This window comes from Macaca thibetana, chromosome 2, assembly GCF_024542745.1.
Source record: "Macaca thibetana thibetana isolate TM-01 chromosome 2, ASM2454274v1, whole genome shotgun sequence".
NCBI classification, from domain to species: domain Eukaryota; kingdom Metazoa; phylum Chordata; class Mammalia; order Primates; family Cercopithecidae; genus Macaca; species Macaca thibetana.
The window spans coordinates 14,291,831-14,314,812 of NC_065579.1; the positions used below are offsets into that span (position 1 = coordinate 14,291,831).

The following is a 22,982-nucleotide window of genomic DNA, read 5'->3' on the forward strand; positions in this document are numbered from 1 at the left end:
ATATAAATCCAAACTGTCAATGAAAACAACAGTGGGACAAGCAACACTATCATTAAAATGAAACAATAATGCAAGAAAAGGTCAGCGTTGAAACTCAGAAAATAAACATAAATAGATTCATTGGAAATCTGCTCATACGCCTAATGTGTTCAGAAATGAACCTCACATAAAACAGATCCCACTGCGATGTTAGACAACTCATTCCTTTCTCATTTTCTCATTCCATGATGCATGTCTTCACTATTTTTACTGAGGTTTATACAGTGAGTAGATATCCTAACGGCAGAGATGAGTATTAAATACATAGCCTACTCCAGAATTGGCATATGTTCCCAACCATTTTTTTGTATGCTCCTTGAATTATAAAATAGTCCAATCTTTAAGGAAAAAAAATTAAATGGCTTAGATCTATTCATACATATTGGGCATTAAATGTCACTAAGTTAACACAGTAAGGTGGAAAAAAGGATAAGAGGGTACAGTAAGTGTTCCCCAAACAATTCCATTACATTATGAAGTATTGTCAATGGCATATTTATTTTAACCAGGTTATGGGGAAAAAAATGCAAGAATTATTACCAGAATTTGCATCAATTTTCTGGAGAAGCGAACAATAAAACATTAAATATACACATTTATTTGTATATTTATTTGAAGAATCTTTGGTAGCAATTGCTTGTTTCTTCCACATTATAGGACTTTTTAAAATAAATGTCAAAAGTCGTTTACTAATCAGCATATGAAAGATAAACTATGATACTATTCTTTTGGTTTCCCTATAAAACGTCCTTGATAATAACTTGTACTATTCATGCACTTAAAAAACAGTATATGTTTAACTCATATACATACAAAATGAGACTAATACCAGAAAAAAAAAATTAGACAGTAATGAGAATCAATAACAAAACATAACAATGACAACTGTTCTTAAGTAATTTATTTTAAAATTATAAGATTTACAATGCCTTGATTATGCAAAATAGCATAATGGAAATTAAACCAAATCAATAAACCAAAGGGAAAGAAAACTTAATTTTCTCGAGTATCCATACTTAAACCATCTTTGTAAGTATCTGATGTCCCAACCGTGTCTTATGTAGAAAGTATAATAGTTTCAAATGTTTCACTTGCAGGTTTAATTTCTCATTTTCAATTTTTATGAACTGTAATACAATTTCAAATCCTATTATACCTAGTGTTTATACTGCAACAGCAGCAAATCTCACATGTGTAATCAAATGTGGAAGTGGGGCACAGCTTCTAGCTGTAGACAGAAATTATACACTGCATTCAGTCCAGGAGAGTACATTACATTAACCAGAGCGTAGAGTTTAGTACACTTATTGCAGGGTTGGTATTTCTTTCCCTCTGATCTGAATCAGCTGAGCTGCTGAGCAGACATATTACTGCTGTGGATAGTAAGACTGCTGTGGGGGCTGAGGGAAGGGGTATGAAGGCTGCTGGGGTCCTGGGTATGGAGCCTGTCCAGGGCTCTGGTGATACACTGGTGGATATGGCATATTATACTGGCCATATGCATAAGGATTATAGCCCATGGGCATGGGCATTTGGCAATACCTGATAGGGAGAAGAAAACAAAAAAAAACTTGATTGGTAAATCAAATACTAAAAAATAAAACAATAATTATTCTAGAACTACTTTTTCATGAAAGTCATTTCTATTTGTTAGTCTATTAAAGAACAGTGGAGAGAGAAAAACTGTTTCAAGGCACTTGTCAGAGAAAAGCATTCCTATCCTGTTCTTAATTACAACAAAAGAGTACCAAGTGTTTAATACTATCCAAAAAAATACCGAAGAAAATAAGATTAAATATTCAAGTATTAAAAGAAAGAAAAACTATGGAGACCCTTCATTTTAACGTGGCAAAACTAGTCATCTAAATACATTCCTCTTCCACAATATTCAATATTCACTGTGATGTACATAAATTTACAACTTTAAAAGTTCTAATATTTGGAAGACAACATGTACTTACTAAGTAAAATTTAGAGCACACCTTAAAAGGTAGTCAAATGTTTGGATTTTTAAGATTAAGAAATTATCACAGAGGTTAACCTTTAAGAAAGTGCAACCCATAATTAGATAAATTTCTATTCAACTGTTTATTAAATGCCAAGTATTCTAAGTACAGGGATGTAAATAAGGCCTTATCAGTTTTGCTATGCTACGCTCAGAAAAGGTACCTGTTTATCACCTAAAGTCCAAGGAAACACCTACTGAACTCTATACAGAAGAGATTATTTAATATAAACCCAATATGTAAAGTATAAAAACAAATTTTAAAAGCCTAGGAAATAGCTATTTATGTAAGTGACCATAACATTATTTTCATTTCTGGATAAGCTGACAGTGCAGCTTATTCATTCATGACACTTCCATTTGTAGAAGGGGTGACCCTGTTTTTAACAGGTTAGCCAGAGCCTAGAAACAATATTAGCCAACTTGGGATACATGATGTTGAAGCCTTACCCAGGATATCCTGGATAGGTGGGATAGGGTGGTCCCTGGGCCTGTGGAGGAGGAGCTGAGCCAGGTGTTTGTGATGGAGCTGGTGCAGCAGTCCCAGCCCCCACTGGAGCTGGAGCAGTAGCAGAAGGAGCTCGATTTGCTGGAAGCACAGGTGGTGGAGGCCTGGCTGGGGGCTGGGGCTTAGTAGGCTATAAGAAAAAGTAAGCATTGACTATAAAATGTTTCATTTCTCTCAAATTGCTATTAATTAAAATTAATAAGGACATATGAGAAACTCTAGAATCCAACCAAATATATTTTTAATTCCCATTCTTAAATACTGGCTTATTACTATAGAAATATATCATAGTTGAATAATTCTCCAATCTGTGGAAACTCCATAGCCACTGCTCTTTTCCTGGTGCCTAATATTTAATCATTTACTGCTTCCTGAGTGGCTGGACATTTGAGGTGGAAGAAAGCAGCACAGGTACTGTTTACTACCATCATCTCCTCCCAGTCCCCAAACTCTATATGAAAAATGTCAAACACCAGAAAATTTTAAAAGAATAATATATAAAATAATCACACATCTGCCAATGAAATTCAATAACTATTAACATTTGCCGTTTCTGCTTTATCTATAACTACATCCATATATATTTGCAGAATCGTTTGAAGTAAGTTGCAAACTTCATGACACTAGCCCTAAAGACTTCAGCACTCAAGTTCTCATAAGGATATTATCCTACATAATCACAATACCATTTTCATCCTTAAAAAACTAATGCTATTCCCCAATGTCATCAAATATCCACTCCAAATTCCATTTTCCCTAATTAACACAAAAAAGCTCATATAGCTATTTTTATAAACCAAAATCAACTCAAAGTTCATATATTGCATTTGATTGTAAGGAAACTTTCATCTCTTTTCATCTAGAATATGCCCTTTTTTTAAAACCTATGACACTCACTTTTAGAAAAGATCAACTCAGTTATTTCATATAAATGTCCCATGTGATAGATTTGTCCAATTGTTTCCTAATGGCATAATTTAACTTCTCATTTTATCATTTGTTTTATTTGCTGTAAACAGAAAGTTTGTTTAAGGGCTTGATTAGATTCGGGTTAAGCATTTTTTTGGTTAAGAATTCTTGAATGATGCTGTGTTTTACATATCGCAAAATATCAGGAGGTTGGTTACCTGATGCAGGTGGTAACCACTAGATCCTTCCTATGTAAACCATGTTTTATCCATTAAAACAAGTAATCATCACTAATGTAAAACCTCTGTTTAAAATATTTATTTGCCTACTAACCGGCATGGTTCTTGGCGCTGGAGTTGGAGGAGTTGGTGCATGTCCTCCGGCTGGCGAGGACTGATATGCAGGTGTAGGAATTGAAGGAGCACTAGGTTCTCTGGCAATGCTTTGTTGCAAGTCCCTTATCAAAGACAAAGTGTTAAAAATTAACATGATAGAAAACAATGAACACACATAAAATACCAGCTTTTCTTTTCTTCATACACGAAACATAGAAAACAGATTCCAAACAATGATGGCATTTTAAAATATACTACATTTCAAATTAGTACAGCGACTATGGAAAACAGTATGGAGGTCCCTCAAAAAACTAAAACTAGATCTACCATATGATCCAGCAATCCCACTGCTGGGTATATATCCAAAAGAAAGGATATCCATATATTGAAGAGGTATCTATATTCCCATGTTTGTTGCAGCACTTCCAACAGCCAAGATATGAATGCAACCTAAGTGTCCATCAGCAGATAAATGGATAAAGTGTAGTATATATATGCAAGGGAATATTATTCAGCCATAAAAAAAATGAAATTCTGTCATTTCCAGCAACACGGATGGAACTGGAGGACATTATGTTAAGCGAAATAAGCCAGGCACAGAAAGACAATTGCATGTTCTCATTCATATGTGTGAGCTAAAAACAAGGAGACAGAGAGTAGAATGATGGTTACTAGAGTCAAGGAAGAGTAGGGGGTGGGGATCAAGAGAGGTTGGATAATGGGTACAAAAATACAGTCAGATAGAATAAATAAGTTCTAGTGTTTAATAGCACCATAGGGTGATGATAGTTAATGGTAATTTATTGTGTATTTCTAAATAGCTAGAAGATTTGGAATGTTCCCAACACAAAGAAACGGTAAACGTTTGAGATGAGGAATATCCTAATTACCCTGATTTGATTATTATACATTGTATTCATGTATCAAAATATCACATGTGCCCCACAAATATGTGATGAATATCCTAATTACCCTGATTTGATTATTACACATTGTATTCATGATCAAAGTATCACATGTACCCCATAATATGTACAATTATTTATCAATATAACAAAAACTGAAAAAAATAAAATATACTACATTTCTATTCTTGACTAGAATCTAAATCCTCTTTCTTCCTACTGTTTAATAAAATGAAGTTGTATCTTTTTTCTATTTCTGAAGACTAGGGGAAAAAAGTAAACATTTTCAGAGATCACAGTTATAGCTAGAGTAAGAAACATGTCAAACTGGGCAAGTAATCCTAAAAGACTGCCCACCCTCTAATAAAAGGTAGTCCCTGGATTTTAAAAACTCCTAACATCATCTATCTAAAAGTTATCAGAAAACTACAATGACTCATAGTTATGTAGCCAGTGTTTTAATCACTTTATCAGTGTTTATACAAAGTAAAACAGATGAAAAAGCTAACCTTTTATGCAAACCATTATGCAAATTTCTAGATAAAAACTTTCTGAAGATATTCAAAGAAATGTGGCATTGAGATATTTTATGTTAAAAGATAACACATGACCTGTCACTAAGGTAAACTCATGAAAGACATATTGCTGAAAATACTCTTACAATTTAGTACTAAAAATTAGAAAATTTTGTCTTCTCTAACAGTAATTTGAAATTCATCCCAAAACCACACTAAACAATACCTAAGGTAAAATGCACTCCATGTAATACATGATGTCAATCATCTTTTCACTGCACTGATTAATGTACACAGAGAAGTAAATATGACATGTCCCAAAATGTCTGAGACAGTACCTTTTGCCCTGATTTAACAAATAACAGCAAAGCCCAACATTGTCCGCATCCCAACTTCCCTCTCAAGAAGGGCCCCAATCACTCCAGACATAAAGAAAACTAGTATACATTCATCAAAAAAAAAAAAAAGCTACTTCTTAATACAAGTAAATAACTGCTTATTATTTATTAATAAGTTTTTAATATCAAAATTCTGAAAGGTCAGATTTGGAAATATCTAAAATATATATATATTATAAAGCTTTAACACAATACCTTTTTTCCTTTGATAAACTCTAGGGATGGATGCAGTAAATAACACATTTATAGGGCAAATGATAATTTCCTAGCCACTTACAAAAGATATAAATCAATGCTATTAAATAAAACCAATAATATAAAAGAGCAAAAAGATATTAAAAAAATGCCACCAGTATTCCTATGCCCAACAATCTGACAATGGTTTTGAAACCATTAGTAAAAAGAAAGTAAAGCTCAGAGTAAAACACTCATTCTTCTTAAACTCTTTAAATTTCTGATGAAAGATTTCAATGAAAACAGAAATTAAAAAGCAAAGCCTCCAGCTAATAAGCATATAAAAAGGACATATTAGTCATCAGGAAAATGAAAATTAAACTCATACAATGAGATAATACTACAAACCCAGCAGAATATAGCTAAGGGCAAAAATGTGGAGCAACCAGAACTCTCAGATATTGCTAGGAGGAATATAAATTAGTACAATCGCATTGGAAAACTATTTGAAATACCAACTAAGCATACACATATCCTTTGACCTAGATATATACCCAACAGCACTGCATATAACATGCTCACCAAAAGCATGTACTGTCTAATACAGTAACCACTAGCCACATATAGCTATCAAACATCTGAAATGTGGCTAGTCTGAATTGAGATGTGTTGTAAGTATAAAATACACATTAAACTGGGCACGGTGGCTCACGCCTGTAATCCCAGCACTTTGGGAGGCCAAGGCAAGTGGATCACGAGGTCAGGAGTTCAAGATCAGCCTGGCCAAGATGGTGAAACCCCGTCTCTACTAAAAATACAAAAATTAGTCGGGCTTGGTGGTGGGCGCTTGTAAACCCAGCTACTCGGGAGGCTGAAGCAGAGAACTGCTTGAACCCAGGAGGCAGAGGTTGCAGTGAGCCGAGGTCATACCACTGCACTCCAGCCTAAGCGACAGAGCAAGACTCTATCTCACCCAAAAAAAACAACACACACACATTAGATTTCTAAGACTTAGTATGAAAAAAAGTAAAATATCTCTCATTTATAATTTTACATTGATTATATGTTAAAATGATAATACTTTGGACATACTGGGTTAAATGAAATACTGAAATTAATTTCACCTGTTTTTTAACTACAGCTACTACAAATTTTACATTTTCCATTGCATATGTCACTGCATAGTACTTCACCATATAGATATAGTTTTATTTAATTAACCAGAACCAGACATTTGACTTGTTTCTGTATTTTTACTGCTACCAGCAATATTGGACAGCAGTGATTTACAACATTCATGCAAGCACTATTTACAAAAGCTCAAAAAACTAGCAACTACTCAAAATATTCAACAGAATAAACAACTTGTATATTCACATAAAATATATACAGAATTGAGAATAAAAGATCTACAAATACACACAACTTATACTGATGAATCTCACAAATATAATGTAGAATAAAAGCCAGTCATAGAAGAGTACATCATATGTGATTCTATTTATATGCAATGCAAAAACAGGAGAAAGTAATCTATGTTCTCTCACAAGTTAGGATAGTGGTTGCCCTGGAAGAGAAAGATAAAGAAAGACTGACTGGGTGGATGCATTAACAATGCTTTTAGGGTGCTGAGAATTTTCTGTGTATTGATCTAAGTGCTGCTTGCCTGGGTGTACTCAGTTTGTGAACATTCAACAAGATATACACTTATGTATACTTTTCCAGTATACATTATATTCCGTAAGATTTCAAACTATTTTGGCCTTGAGTATTAACAATGACTAACAAAATAAACTCTCAGATATTCAAAAGCTAATATTATATGGCCTACTTTTCCATCTTTCATTCACCTTTCAATCACTGAGCTGAAAATATTTGACAAGTGTATACAATAAATATACACACAAATAGCAACAAACCTGATTTTTAGATATATGAATTATAAAATATTTAAAATGACAATATTCCAATCTTTCTTCCTTAGAATATCCAGAGCTTCCTTGTGCATAAACAAGTCAATTTCTATGTTTATTATTTTCTTCCTTTTTACACAAAGCATACTCTACACACTGTTCTGCATCTTTTTACCATAACTATCTTGAAGATCTTTCCATATCAGTAAATTGAAAACATCCTGTTTTTTAAAATAGCTGCACAGCATTTCACTATACAAGTATAGCTTTATTTCAGCAGCCCTGGTCACTTTGTTTCTACTTTTTTACTGCTATTTGCAATGCAGAAATGAATAAGCTCATAAATATGTCATTTCTAGCATATTCTAATATATCCTCAGAATAGATTCCCAAAAACAGAATAGCTGGATTAAAGGATGTTTGCGTTAGTAGTCTTATTCTTTACAGCTAAACTGCCCAACACAAGGATTGCACCATTGTGTATTCTCACGGCAATATAAAATCTATTTCTCCAACATGTGACAACAAAGCATGTTATCAAACTTTCGGATTCTTGCCAAACTGAAAAATATTATTTCAGACTAATTTTAATTTGTATTTTATAATGAATGAGGGCATTCTTTTTTTTATTTCATTTATTTAAGAGCCATTTATAGTTCCTCGTCTGCAAAATTCTGTTTGTCTTTTCCTCAGTTTTCTATGGGGTTTTCTTCTCATTGATTTCTAGTTCTTTTCTAAATAAAGTAAATTAGCCTTTTGCCTGTGAATAAGTTTCAAATATTGGATTCCCAATTTGTTATATCCTGACTCTGTTTACCATATTTCTGTAAGGAACTTATTCTTTTTTTTTAATACCTTCTGGAATTTAAGTAGGAGTTATTAGATGCTGCCCATCCCAGCTTTATTAAGGAATTCTCCATTCTATTTTACACCTTATATATCATTTACAAATTTCAAGTTTGGTCCACTCAGAATTACTTTGGTATAAAGATAACTTTTATTTTCTAAATGGCTGGGCAGTTGTCCACAACCTCTTCTGGTTGGCTGAAGATCTTTTACACTAAATTCACATATGTATTTGAATCTATTTCTATTTTCTATTCTGTCTTTGTCTAATCATGTACCAGCATCACTGTGTTTTAATTAAACATGGTATTATATACCTTAATATCTGGTAGAACTAGTATCCCTTCACTATTCTTTTTACTGTTTTCCTGGCTGACCTTGTTTCTTTTTCTACTTGAACTTTAGGATCAACTTGTCTAATTCCAAATGAAAAGCTGCTGACATTTTTAATCAAAAGTATGTTGAATGCATATGTTTCTTTCTTTATTTATGTTTGTTATTAGATATAGGGTCTCACTGTTGCCCAGACTGGAGTACACTGGCTATTTACAGGTACAATCATAGCTCACTACAACCTAGAACCCTAGGGCTCAAACCATCCTCCCACTTCAATCTCCCAGGTAGCTGGGACTAGAAGTGCATGCCATCACGCCCAGCTGAAGTATAAGTTAACTTAGAATTGACATCTTTATGAAGTTGAGTCATCCTATCCAAGAACATGTTTTTTAACTTGCTCAAGTCTTCTTTTGTGTCCTTGAAATAGTGTTTTCTTCACATAGATCTCAAATATTATAAACTTATATTTTATCTTTTTTGTTGCTATTTTAAACGGGTCTCTTCCTCCATCTTATCTTCTAAAGGCTTATTTACATGAAAGTCACTGATTTCTACAAATTATATTTATGATCAACAACTTCAGTAATAATTATTTTATTATTTGCAGAGTTTTGGGGTTTTCTTGGGTTTTCAAGTAGTTGTACAATCATAATGTCTGTAAATAGTGCTAGTTTTACTTCTTCCTTTCCAATTTTTTAATTTCTCTCTCATGTGATTGCCTTGGCTGGTACTGCAGTACAGTATTTAAAAATAGTGCTGATAGTGGTATTTGTTTTCTGTTCTTGACTTGAGAGGGAACTCTTTATAGTGCTTCTCCATTAATCACTATACTGAGTTTTGGGCAGAAATATACACACACACAAACATATATATATTTTCATGTTATGGAAGTATCTATCTTCTATCTATTCTTATTGTACTGAGTATCAGAACACTCATTTTCTCAAATGCTTCTGCCTCATCTATTAAGACAAACCAGTGATCCTTCCTTTGATATGAAAACACTGAATACTGAATACTGGAATAAACGCCCCCCCCCCTTGTCAATAATTCTTTTTTAACGTCCTGGTGACTATTACTGTCAAATACTTTATTTAGGACTTTTGCATCCATATTCATAACTGAAACTGGTCTGTAGACTGTTTTGTATTAATTTTTGTTAGATTTTTTATCATTAAGACTAATATGGAGAATACTCATCTTTTTTTAGGCTGTGGGGGTGGCTCACACCTGTAATCCCGATCACCTGAGGTCAGGAGTTCGAGACCAGCCTGGCCTACATGGTGAAACCCTGTCTCTACTAAATATACAAAAATTAGCCAGGCGTGGTGGTGCACACCTGTAATGCCAGCTACTCGGGAAGCTGAGGCAGGAGAATTGCTTGAATCCAGGAGGCGGAGGTTGCAGTGAGACAAGATTGCATGATTGCACTCCAGCCTGGGTGACAGAGCAAAACTCCGTCTTTTTAAAAAAAAAAAAAAAAAAAAATCTTTTTTTTTTTAAACATTTAGAACATTTTTAAAACATTCTATTTATTTGCTTTTTATAGGTTTAGCAGAAATATTCTAAAAGCAACTGACCTGCTCTTTCTTAGAAGAAAATGGTAACTTCTCTCATGAACATGAGCAGAGAGGTGAATGAACATGAACATGTTCATTCTCTGTTCATGAATATGAACAGAGAGATGAATAAAGATCTAGTTGCCTGAAAGGGTCATCAGTATAAGATTCCTTCAGCTCTTTATATTTATTACTAATGAATATGAACTTTAGGATCAACTTGTTTAATTCCAAATGAAAAGCTACTGACATTTTAAATCAAAAGTATGTTGAATGCATATGTTTATTTATTTATGATGGTTTTTTATGTACCCGAAGTACAGTTTGGATATAAAATCTTTAGCTTGTATTTACTATATAAAATCTTTAACTCATATTTACTATCCTTGAGATTACAGCAATCACTCCACTCTCTTCTAGCATACAGTGCTTTCAGCCTAATTTTTTTCGCCTTTTTATAAATTGACTTGTTTTGCCTGACTGCTAAAGGATTCTGCCATTATCTTTTAAGGCCAATAATTTATATGCCTTGAAGCTGACAGTTCTTGATCATTTTCCCCTACCATATGATACACTCTTTCAACAACCTTCACTTACTTCAAGAAAATGTTCTTGAGTATCATTAAGTGTTCTGTTTAGAGAACGTTAAATAACTGCTCTGTCTGGTTTTTCTTGAGAGAAATTCAATTTTGCATATATTAGGTCTTCTGTGCCCATCTTCTCTCTAATCCTTTGTAATTCTTTCTTGACTTTGATTTCATTTTAATTTCCTAATTTCTACTCTGTGTTCCTGTGTGTTCTTCAGCATTTATTTGCCCTTTGTGCTCCTTCCCATTTCGTGATGGTTTTATTCTTCCCTTCTACTTCTTTCCTGAATTCTTACACCTCACATCTTATCACTTCCTGTTTTCTTACCATATTCCTGCAGTTCTGGAATTTCTGCTCAAAGTGTTCCTTGGAGTGCTTGCAGTCCCCAACCTTTTTGGCACCAGGGACCAGTTTCGTGGAAGACAATTTTTCCACAGGGGAGCGGGAGATGATTTCAGGATGAAACTGTCCCACCTCAGATCATCAGGCATTAGTCAGAGTCTCACAAGGAGCGCACAACCTAGATCCCTTACATGGGCAGTTCGCAATAGTGTTTGCGCTCCTATGAGAATCTAATGCTGTGGCTGATCTGACAGGAGGTGGGACTCAGGCAGTAATACTCGCCCAGCCACCTGCCTGCCTGCCACCCACCTCCTGCTGTCCAGCCCAGTTCCTAATAGGCCACGAACCAGTACCAGTCCATGGCCCCAGGACTGGGGACCCCGGCCTTAGAATGACTGCCTTCTTGCATTTGTTGTTGTTGTTTAGTTCATGGTCAGATGTTTGCTCATAATTTTCATCTATTCTGTGGCAATATTATTTTGGTAAATGTTCTTCATCTATGAAGTTTTATTAAATTTTGTTAATGTTTTTTACCTTTTATCAGCACTGTGCTACTCTGTATTGATTACTCAGCAGGAAATGAGCTGTATGTTAACTGGCCCTGCTTTCTCAGCAGCCTCCTTCTAAAAGTGATTTTGCTGGTATTCTCCGAGCTATTCATGCTGTCTCCTCCATGTTCTATAGCTGTAGTTTTATGTAAGGAACCTACTTGCTAGTTCAAACTAAATTGCTTGTATTTACTGGCACTTCCTGAGATCTGCCACCTGAACTGTTTTATCATTTCTGTGACCTCACTGTACTTCCTGCATCTAGAGTTTCTGCTTCTTTTCATCCTTTCATTCCCAGATTGTGCAGCTGTTTGCTTGTTGCTTTGTAAAATACTCGATCTAGTTCCTTCTTCCAGGAGAAAAGGAGGGAAATTGCTATCTCATATTACCAAATTCACACCAAAAGTCTCTACATGATTTTTTAAAAGAAAATTCTTTAAGTACAATTTGATACACAAAACAGACTTACTTTAAGAGTTCATCTCTTTCTGTCTTCCGCGCAAAAACTATATCACTGCATTTGTTCTGGAACCTGACCAGGATTTCAGTCAACTCATTGTAAAACTATAAGCAAAGAACAAATACAAGTAATGAACAAGAACAATTTTTTAATTCAGAGAGTAATGTGATCTAAAGCTAATTTGTCAATGATAGTTAAAGCCGAAGAACTGAAATCTGCATGAGATACATTCATACAATTTACTAGGCCCAACAACTTAATATTAAATGTGATCCAAGATTCCTAGAGAAAATAAAAATAAAATCATTTTTACAGAACATTATCATCAAAAACGTAACAAGTTAAAAGTTTCATGATCATGAAAATCTTCCTAATTCCTAGAGAAAAGTCAATTACTTAATAACATTAAACCTATTTAAGTGGAAGGATTAGGTTTTCATATTCACTACAGAAATGCAAGCACACTTCAGAAACCCTTAAAAGAATTTCTAAAGGCTCTCTGGAGGGTTTTCTCAGCTTACCTATTTAAACAAAGCATTTTAAACCAAATTAAAACGGCATTTTACTATCCTATTTGGAAGGCTTTGCAGTATTTTCACCCTTTCTTCAGAGGGTTTTACATTTTACCTACTGTATTTGTATCAAGGTAACTTTATTCAGTGAGTATTACGAAGTTAAGTACCAAAAGGAATTATGCATCTGAAAAAACTTAAAAGTCACTGCTCCCTCAAAAACAAAGTAATTGGTAAAAAGAAATATAAGCAAATTCCCTAAACTTTTTAAAGGACAAGACAAGAAAGTACTTACATATTTAGCAAGCCCTCTTGACGCTTGGGCAGGCCACAAGTCTGTCCTCAGCAAACCACCACACAGAATATAAAAGTCATGCCCCCCACCTTTTCTATCACAAATCAGTCCCCAAATTAGTCAATACTCCTGTCCTCTCAAAATTCATCAGTCAACTTCCTATCCCTTAAAAAGGTGTCACTGACATCTCTGCTAATTCCTGCTACCTCGAATATTTATACCCCTTTTCTACCAGTTGAAATATGCAATCCCATGAAATGTTGCCACCTTCATTAAGCTTTCTCCCTCCTACAACAAACTTCGCAGAGACAATAGCGTTAAAGCTAAAATTCCAGGCAAAGAGTAATTTGGTTCAACTGGAAATACCATTTAACTTCCAAACTATACGTTCACATCTGTACTTGCTAGCTATGATTCCTTTTGCATGTACTTCATACCTTTGTGCCCTCCTTCAAATTAGCTACCAGTTCAACAAAGTTGTCATATGCAGTAGCTAAATTCTTCAAAACTTCTTCTCTTAAGTTAGCTTCATTATTAGATTGTTTCATTTTCGAAAATTCCTGATGTGAGACCTTGTTAAAAGAAAGATTTATGTATTTACATTTATTTATAAAATATAGCTCATAACATTTTTATTGATCTTTTCCAATTATGAAAATCATATGTAATTAAATACATATCCAAAATTACTAGAATTACCTAGTATACTCTTTTGAAGTCTCATTATGCTTTAAATCTTTCTTAAGTAAAAATTTCAAAAATCCAATAGGAGTCAAAACAACCAATAATGACCATGGATTTCTATTAGTATATAACACTTGCAAAAAATATAACATGAAAATTATTTTACCTTTTGGAATATTTTATATCATATATAGATACAGTATTTAGGAGTAGAAATGCAAGTTTAATTCTGCACGTTAACTATTAAAAGAGCAAAATTTCAAGTCTTTGTTAGTCCAAATTACCTATCTGTAAACACGAACACTAACTTCAAACTTCTCAACATATTTAGTTTGCATTATCTTTTAAAAAAATGACTGAAGTCTGTACGTATGTTAGCCATATAATTAAAGGTATCAGTAATTCCAACTAATTTCGATTTTCCTCCTATATGGAAAAAAACCAAAGCTATTAAAAACTTGGAACCATGAAAAATATCTGAAGTATCAAGCACTCCTAAGTAATATGCAACATTTTAGCCATAGAAATGACTTTGTTTCTGCAGGGCGTGGTGGCTCACGCCTGTAATCCCAGCACTTTGGGAGGCTGAGGCGGAAGGATCACGAGGTCAGGAGATCCAGACCCTCCTGGCTAACATGGTGAAACCCCGTCTCTACTAAAAATACAAAAAATTAACCAGGCGTGGTGGCGGGCACCAGAGGCTGAGGCAGGAGAACGGCAGGAACCCGGGAGGCGGAGCTTGCAGTGAGCCAAGATCGTGCCACTGCACTCCAGCCTAGGTGACAAAGCGAGACTCCGTCTCAAAAAAAAGAAAAAAAAATGACTTTGTTTCATAGATATAAATAAAACTGATGTGCCAAGTTTAATTTTACAAAATACACATGTATTAAGTTCTACTCTTAACTACAGATATTCTCCAATGTCATTTTCCTAATTGAATATAGGTTTAGTCCAGACATATCCTTTCTGTAATTTTTAAAACATAGATCTTATTAAATATATGAATTTCACCTGAATATTTTTAAGAAGTCCTTCCTGTTTCTTTAGAGATTCTTGGACTTTAGTTGTAAGACCTCCATAGACTCGATCTAGTTCAGTAACAGAAAGAGCTTCTTCATTTATCACACCATCTTGAGCCAGAGCTGTCAAAAACTTGCTTGTCATGTCAAAATTCACAGATTTCAAGTCATTCTCCAGACCCTCTCTTTCCTTCTTTACTTCATCAAGATTTGACAATAAGGATTTTAAGACATTTACAACCTAAACAATAAAAAAGACACCTTAGTTTAACTGAAAAAAAAAAAATTTCAAAAAGGAAATAATATATAAAGGTTCATTCGGGCTAAGAGAGAGATGGTTTCTCAGAGAGCCAAATATAAATTGAACGTCAGGTTTATATAGACAGACATTGTACCTTCAGTTGACTCAGATTAAAACAAAAGCAGCATTAATAACAATAGCAACAGCTACAATTTACTGAACTCTTATGTGTTAGGCACCATGCTAAACACTTTAGAAATATAATTTTATGTATTCCTTACAATACCCCACGGGGTATATATATTTATGACCCCTATTTCAAAGATAGGGATAATGAGTCTCAGAAAAATTAAGTGACATAGTTATAGAGCTACCATGGGGCAGAGGTGAAATTTGAGACCTAAGTCTGACTAATTACAAAACCAATCTCTTAGCCACTCTACACTATACTCCCTCCCGACCATGGTTGTGAAGCAGGGGAAGGTATGATTTTGTAGGTAAGTAGATATCCTATTTTGCCTAGAGAGACTGAGAGAGACATAGAGAAATAGAGGTGAACATAGAAATACAGACAGTTATGAAGCAAGCATGGTAGATGGAGAAAGAAAGAGAGAAAGATACAGATATAAACCTATATACCACACATCTATTTTATACGCTGGGAGAGGAAGAAGGTAAGAGGGTTCTTGTGCCTCTCTTCAAATATCATTAAGAGTTTTAGGCCAGATGTAGAGGTTCGAGCCTGCAGTCCCAGCACTTCAGAAGGATCACCTGAGCCTAGGAGTTCGAGACCAGCCTAGGCAACAAAGTGAGATCAGCCTAGGCAACAAAGTGAGACCCCATTTCTACATTAAAAAAAAAAAAACTAGCTGGGCGCAATGGTGTGCACCTGCAGTCACAGCTACTTCAGAGGCTGAGACAGGAGGATTGCTTTAGCCCAAGGGATCAAGGCTGCAGTGAGCCATGATCATGCCACTGCATTCCAGCCTGGGTGACAGAGAGAAACCCTGTCTCAAAACAAAACACAAAAACAAAATAGAGATTTATCTCTTGTATTCAGTCAAGACACTCTCTGACCTATACCCACATGATTCATAAACACCCCTTCATATTAATAGTGTTCAAGCACCTTCTAATGAGCACTTTCAAGTTGCCCCTTTCACTCATCTCTTCATACTTTGCTAGGACCACCACGAAAAACATCAACCCAATCTCTCTATTCTGCTTGCCCCAATGAGGCTCATAGAAAGAAAATTGGAGGAAAGACAAAGGAAGAAGAGGGCACCATGAGCCCTGTCTCCACCCGTCTTTCTCATTACCAGCAGCAATTCCAATTCTCATGGATCCCCCTACCAAATGCCTGTTTCTAAAAATTCCTATCCTACTCTTCCTTCCACAGTCTTAGTTAGCTCCTTAATAGGAATGTCCAATGTAACATCCCTTTGTGAAGACCAGAGACTCAAGGTTTCTTCTAAATGTAGGTGAATTTCCTTTTTGGCCTCATTTACACCCATTATCTCCTAAATATCCTAATTTTAAAACGGAAGGAAGTGAAAGGAAAAGAAGGGGAAGGGAAAGGAAGAGAAGGGGGAGGGGGTGAAGAGAGGAAGGAACGGGGAAGGGAAGGAGAAAGGGAGTGAGAGAAAGAAGAGGGTACAGGGGAGAAGGCTGTGGAAAGAGAAACATGATTCCTAGAAAACATCAAACCACAGAAACTCTAAAAGGAAGGAGGAAGAGAAAGAATCATGCCTGGGTGGATATGGCAAAGTCTGTTTAAAGACCTAGTAGAACTTGATATTAGATGATGTGAGTAAAACTTTTCTTCCAAGTGACTTCCAGGATATATTATTAAATGAAAAAAAAAAGGGTACAAAGGCATATCTAGTATACTGCAATTTGAGTGAGAGAGAAGGAAAATCAGAAAATAAATATACACATATATAATACGTATATATGTATATGTATGTATTCATAATTTTGGGGGGTTTTTTGTTTGTTGTTGTTCTTGCAAAAAGAAAATCAGTAAGGACAAACCAGAAACTAACAAATATGGTTACTTACAGGAAATATACAGGAAAGAAGTAGAAGGAAAAGGAATGAGGCTTTCTGCATGTACCTTTTGAATCATGAACATTTACACACTCAAAAAACAAGATTAAGTCAAAACTTGAATAAGGAAACAAATGAACTAATGGTCTATCAAAGTGAAACGTAATTACATAGAAAAAAAGTAATTGCATAGGAAAAAAAAAAAAACACTTCAACTCTGACTATACTCCCTTAAAGACCATAATGGACTTAGTTACTGTGCAATCAAGGACAGGTTACTACTTAGAAAATCCAATTTTCTCAACTGCAAAATCGGCATAATAGTACCTATGTCAGGACTGTTGTGAAGACTGAGATAATCTATATAAAGTGCTCAACATAACTTCTAACAAAGGGTAAGTATTCAATCACATTACCTAGATTAGGAAGAAAAGCTAACCGCAACTTCCATGGTATCTAACCAGACGGATACAGAAGCTTTCTAACCAGACGCTACAGAGGGCCAAATAGTTAACAAATCCTGTGATATTCAAAAATGCAATAATTCTAACTTTCTGGAAAAAAAAATGCCATTTCAAACAACCAATTTATGAACAAACTTGTGGACTACCACACAAAGATAGAGATCCCTTGTATTATGAACATCTTTTTAAAAAATTTCATACACAGTATACTAGTTTAACATAATTCAGATTATATGACACTGGCCTCATTTTAACAGAGTAAATGAAGTAGAAAATGAATTAAACTGCTTCCACAAATGACCAAGATAATAAGAAAACCACTGCCTACATTTTCTTATAAATTCAAATTTGAGGTTTAACATGTTATCAAAGTATATAAATAATTAGAATCCTAGGGTATTTATTTCTTACATACAGCTCCAGCTATCTTTCAACTGCAATTAAATGTATCCCTTTATTAAGTTAGGCTGCCAGTGATGATCACTCAAACAAATACTTTTTGTTTTGGGTACCGTTCTAGATGCTATGGACACAACTACTAACAAAAACAGTCTTTTCCTTCATTTGGACACCAGAGAGGATTAAATAAATATGCAAAGGGGAGGATTAAACAAATACACAAAAATAGAATAATGTGGGTAGACAATGACAAAGATGGAGAAGAGGTGACATCTGAGACTAATGAAAAAGAGGTAATAGCCACGGAAATGGGAAGAAAGCCCTGCACAGAAGGAAACGCAAATGTATAAGTCCTGTGGCAGGCACAAGCTTGGCAGGATCAAAGGAAAGAAAAAAAGGCCACTCTGGCTAAAGTATAGTAAACAAAAGGCAGAACAGCAGATGAGGTCAAACAGAATGGCAGGAATGGCATCACCTAGGTTGTCAATACTTTGTCTTTTAGATCAGAATCTTACAAACTTTTTTGGTAAAGGACCAAACAGAAAATATTTTTGCCTCAGTAGGCCACAGTCTCTGTTGCAGCTCTTTAACTCTGCTTTGCAGAGTGAAAGACAATGTGTAAATGAATGAGCGCAGCTATGTTTCAACAAAAATGTATTAACAAACACTGAAATCTGAATTTTATATAAAGCCCATATATTAAAACATTCTTTTGATTTTTTTCCAGCCATTTAAAAAATGAAGTAGAAAGTTTTACATTTTTTTAAATGAGTTTCACATTTAAAAAATGTAAAACTCATTCTTAGCTCATAGGCCATACAAAGAGAAGAGGCAGGCTGGATTTGGCCCACAAGCCAGTTTCCTGACCCCAGTTTTAGATTTAAAACCCTCTGTAGCATTTAACAGCACCAAGTACAATATGAGACATAAGAAATGCCCTCAATGGTCTGGGAGCGGTGGTTCATGCCTGTAATCCCAGCACTTTGGGAGGCCAAGGCGGGTGGATCATGAAGTCAAGAGATCGAGACCATCCTGGCCAACATGGTGAAACCCCGTCTCCACTAAAAATACAAAAACTAGCTGGGCATGGTGGTGCACACCTGTAGTCCCAACTACTCAGGAGGCTAGGCAGAACTGTTTGAACCCAGAAGGCAGAGGTTGCAGTGAGCCAAAATTGCACCACTGCACTCCAGCCTGAGTGACAGAGTAAGACTCCATCTCAGAAAAGAAAAGAAAAGAAAAGAAAAGAAAAGAAAAGAAAAGAAAAGAAAAGAAAAAAAAAAAAAAAAAGAGAAAAGAAAAGAAAAGAAAAAAGAAAAAGAGCTACTCGGGAGGTTAGGCAGGAGAACTGCTTGAACCCAGGAGGCAGAGGTTGCAGTGAGCCAAGATTGCGCCACTCCACTCCAGCCTGGGTGACAGAGTAAGACTCCATCACAAAAAAAAAGAAAAAAGAAAGGAAAGAAAGGAAAGAAAGGAAAGAAAGGAAAGAAAGAAAGGAAGAAAGGAAGAAAGGAAGAAAGGAAGAAAGGAAGAAAGGAAGAAAGGAAGAAAGGAAGAAAGGAAGAAAGGAAGAAAGGAAAAGAAAGAAAGAAAGAAAGAAAGAAAGAAAGAAAGAAAGAAAGAAAGAAAGAAAGAAAAAAAAGAAAGAAAAGAAAGAAATGCCCTCAATGAAATCTTCTATTTTACTTTTATAACCTTGTCATTTTATTTTCAGAAAAGGCAAATAAGCAACTATCTTTACAGCAATGAAAGCAGAAACTTGATACATTTACCCTACACTAAAGGTAACCTAGAGGAGTTTTTTTGTCTCTTTATGTTAGGGACCAAGGTGCTCAGCACAGTTCTGGAATAGTAGGCCTTCAAAAAACACTTGGTGAGTAAATAAACAAACAGATTCCAGCCATTCTCAGTATGTCCATAAACCTTCTGTCATGAGGAATCAGGAGTAAAAGCTGTGTTTGCAGATCCTCCACTAGTCTGTGAATCCAAAAAAGGCACTCCTCTGGGAGGGCACACAGTTTTAAACAGCTCTCTTTATGCTGTACCTCTAAGGAGGTAAAGCGTTTTTTTTAAAGGCCCCCGCCCCCCCCCACCATTACTCCCAGCAGATGTAACACTTTGAGTGTAACTGAACATCATCCTTGAGCAAAAAAAGATGTTCCTTCCTCTGGCTAGACTCAGCCCCATATACATTAGGGCCAAGGCTTGGCCAGCCAACCATAGACTAGACTTCAGGCCACAGTAGATCATAGGCAACCAATCACAAGCAGTGATCCTAGGTATTTAATATAAAAATTTTTAAATACAGATTACCACTAGTCTGCAAAATTTTTCAGAGTATCTCAATATGTAAAACCAGATGCCTGAAGAGACTGAAAATAAGTAACTAGACAGTAGGCTTCTTCACAATAAAAGAAAAAAACAGCCCTACCATCAAACTTGGACTTTTTAATAAAACGTGTACATTGCATCATTCTAATCAGCAATCAAAAAACTCAGTTTTTATCATAAAAATTCTGGCTAAAATGTGTCATCAACTATTATGACAACCATCTGAAATAGCTTTGATAAACCTGATGCTTGCCTTATTTCATAAAGGCATATGACAAATGAATATACAGAGAGTGCTGAAATTTTTGTGGTTCCCTGTCAAGAAACTTCCATAAAATTACTTCATATTGACTACAAAAGTTCCTTTCTCCTGTGTAACACAACTAAGGATTAATAAAACTGATACAACTGAATAAAATATCAACAAATCAGTGCATACTAATGCAGATTTTGCTTAGCACAAACCATTTTTGCTTTTCTACTGAAAGCAGAAGAATCAAGGGATGAAAGCCACATAGTCTGAGTCATGTACAAGACACCAAAAAGAATACAAAGAGAGCACTAAACAGAGATCTTTTTCTAAAATAAAAAAGGTACCAGAATTTATTGCTGTTCCAAGGGTCTGCAGTTTCTTCTTCGGGTTCTTTGTTCTTTACAAGTTAACCTTCTGACCACCTCCCTTTTCTCCTCTACGTCCTCAAAGCAACTAACTCATATTCCTTGTTCCATTGGGTTCCCCTGTTACATTCAGGTTCAATGCACATTCAACTATGTAGCTTTCTCTTCCCTTTGAGAGGTGCCCAGTACCTGTGCATTTACCCTACACTAAAGGTAACCCAGAGGAGTTTTTTGTCTCTTCATGTTAGGGACTAAGGTGCTCAGCACTGTTCTGGAATAGTAGGCCTTCAAACACTTGGTGAATAAATAAATAGATTCCAGCCATTCTCAACATGTCTATAAACCTTCTGTCACGAGAAATCAGGAGTAAAAGCTGTGTGTGCAGATCCTCTGTACCTCTGATAACTCTCTAGACACAGCCACTACTCAGCCCTTCTCTGATCCTACACGTTTACTTTTTCTGCCTATCCACTCTGTTCTCGTAATGCGCCAATCTCTTAAGAAGCCTCTGAAGAGAACTGCTCCAAATTACTGAAATTTAAGTACTTCATCTAAATCCCCATAACATACTTCCTATACTTTCCCTGTGACATTTTTAAACTTCTTCCCTATATTACAGTCATCCTTGTACATGACTGATATTCCACAATGGATCATAAATTGAGGGTAAAGCCTGTGTATAATTCATGTTAATTTTCCAATGTATCCACCATAGTGCCTTACACAGAGCAGATATCCAGTAGGTCTTGGAATAAATATATGAAATATATAAAATGTTTCTATGGAAAGACAAATAAGGAATGAAACTAATACTTTTCAGAACTTACTATCCCAGGAAATTCACTTTTTTCAAGAAGTTTTCAGCAGTATTTCTTGCCCTTTGGCTTGTTTTCCTGTGCAGAGATTTGGGACCTCTATCTTATTCTACTAACTTACCCTACCTCCAGTGATAGGCCATTAAATTATACTTGCACTTTCTCTTCTTTTAGGACTTTCCAAATCAGATGCCCTACTATTCGATTTTCTCTTTCCTGTCATCAGTAGAAACACCATGATGGTGCTATCCATCTATTAACATGCACACCTTGTCAATCTTCATTTCAAAGGTAGTCCCAGGGAAACAAGGTGGAAGGGAGTATAGAATAATGTAAGAAATAAAGAATTTGTGTATCCGGCCATACCCAGTCCTTTCATTTCAGGAAATTTCTATACTTCCAAGTTTCTCTCTTTTATAAAACCCGAATTAAATAATGTTGACCTGTGAAGTATCTAAAATTTAGTTCAAAAAAGGGCATTCAATAAATGGAAGTTACTATTATAGGATAGTTAATATTAGTATAATTATCTATTACACAGTCTATATACTACTTTAAATATAACAACCCCAATTTATTTCTGCATTTTTTTAAAGATGACAATAAGAAAATTGGCAGTTCTTTATATAAAATGGCTTGAATGTGGTTTTCTTAAGCAGATGACCACCCACATCAAAATGCCCTTCTTACCTCACTGCCCTGCATGGTCTTTGCTGGATTAGCAGAAGGGATGGCAGCATTCAGCTCAGGCTCTGGCTTACACAAAAGCACGATGGTGTCACGATGAGACTGGTAACATTCTTTCACTTGTCCATCTGCTTGCACAGCTTTATCTAAAACTGTTCTGAAGTTGGTTCCCTCTGGGAGAAAATAAAAGTTTCGAGAGCATAGAAGTGATTCTAACAGCAACGTTTATGGGCTGGTTATATGTTGAGTTCTAGTTTCCAACTTTACTTATCTTCCCCTTCTATAGACCCCTATTCACTTAATAATAAAAACAGCTCCTAACAGTCTTTGCATTCTCGTTTTTGGAAAGATGACAAAATCACTTATAAAATCAAAAGCATAGCTATACCTTAAAATATACTTGGTAGTTATTATCTGCCAAATAAAAGCTAATTAATATTAATCTTTTCCTACAACTCATGAATGTAGGAAGAAATCATTCTCTCCAA

The 22,982-nt window shown here is 35.2% G+C and overlaps 1 protein-coding gene across 3 annotated transcripts in view; it reads right to left on the reverse strand.

The window, feature by feature from the left end:
* Positions 1–925: 925 nt before the first annotated feature.
* The window catches only part of PDCD6IP (programmed cell death 6 interacting protein), a 72,906-nt gene continuing 50,849 nt past the window's right edge, over positions 926–22,982 (reverse strand). For all 3 annotated transcript variants that reach the window (XM_050777163.1, XM_050777157.1, XM_050777172.1), the window contains 7 exons: positions 22,498–22,667; positions 14,883–15,131; positions 13,625–13,759; positions 12,390–12,484; positions 3,795–3,918; positions 2,495–2,682; positions 926–1,581 (listed from right to left, as the gene is read on the reverse strand). In XM_050777163.1, the coding sequence (XP_050633120.1) occupies positions 1,407–1,581; positions 2,495–2,682; positions 3,795–3,918; positions 12,390–12,484; positions 13,625–13,759; positions 14,883–15,131; positions 22,498–22,667 (1,136 nt within the window). In that variant the 3' untranslated portion in view covers positions 926–1,406. The remainder of the gene's footprint in view (positions 1,582–2,494; positions 2,683–3,794; positions 3,919–12,389; positions 12,485–13,624; positions 13,760–14,882; positions 15,132–22,497; positions 22,668–22,982) is intronic.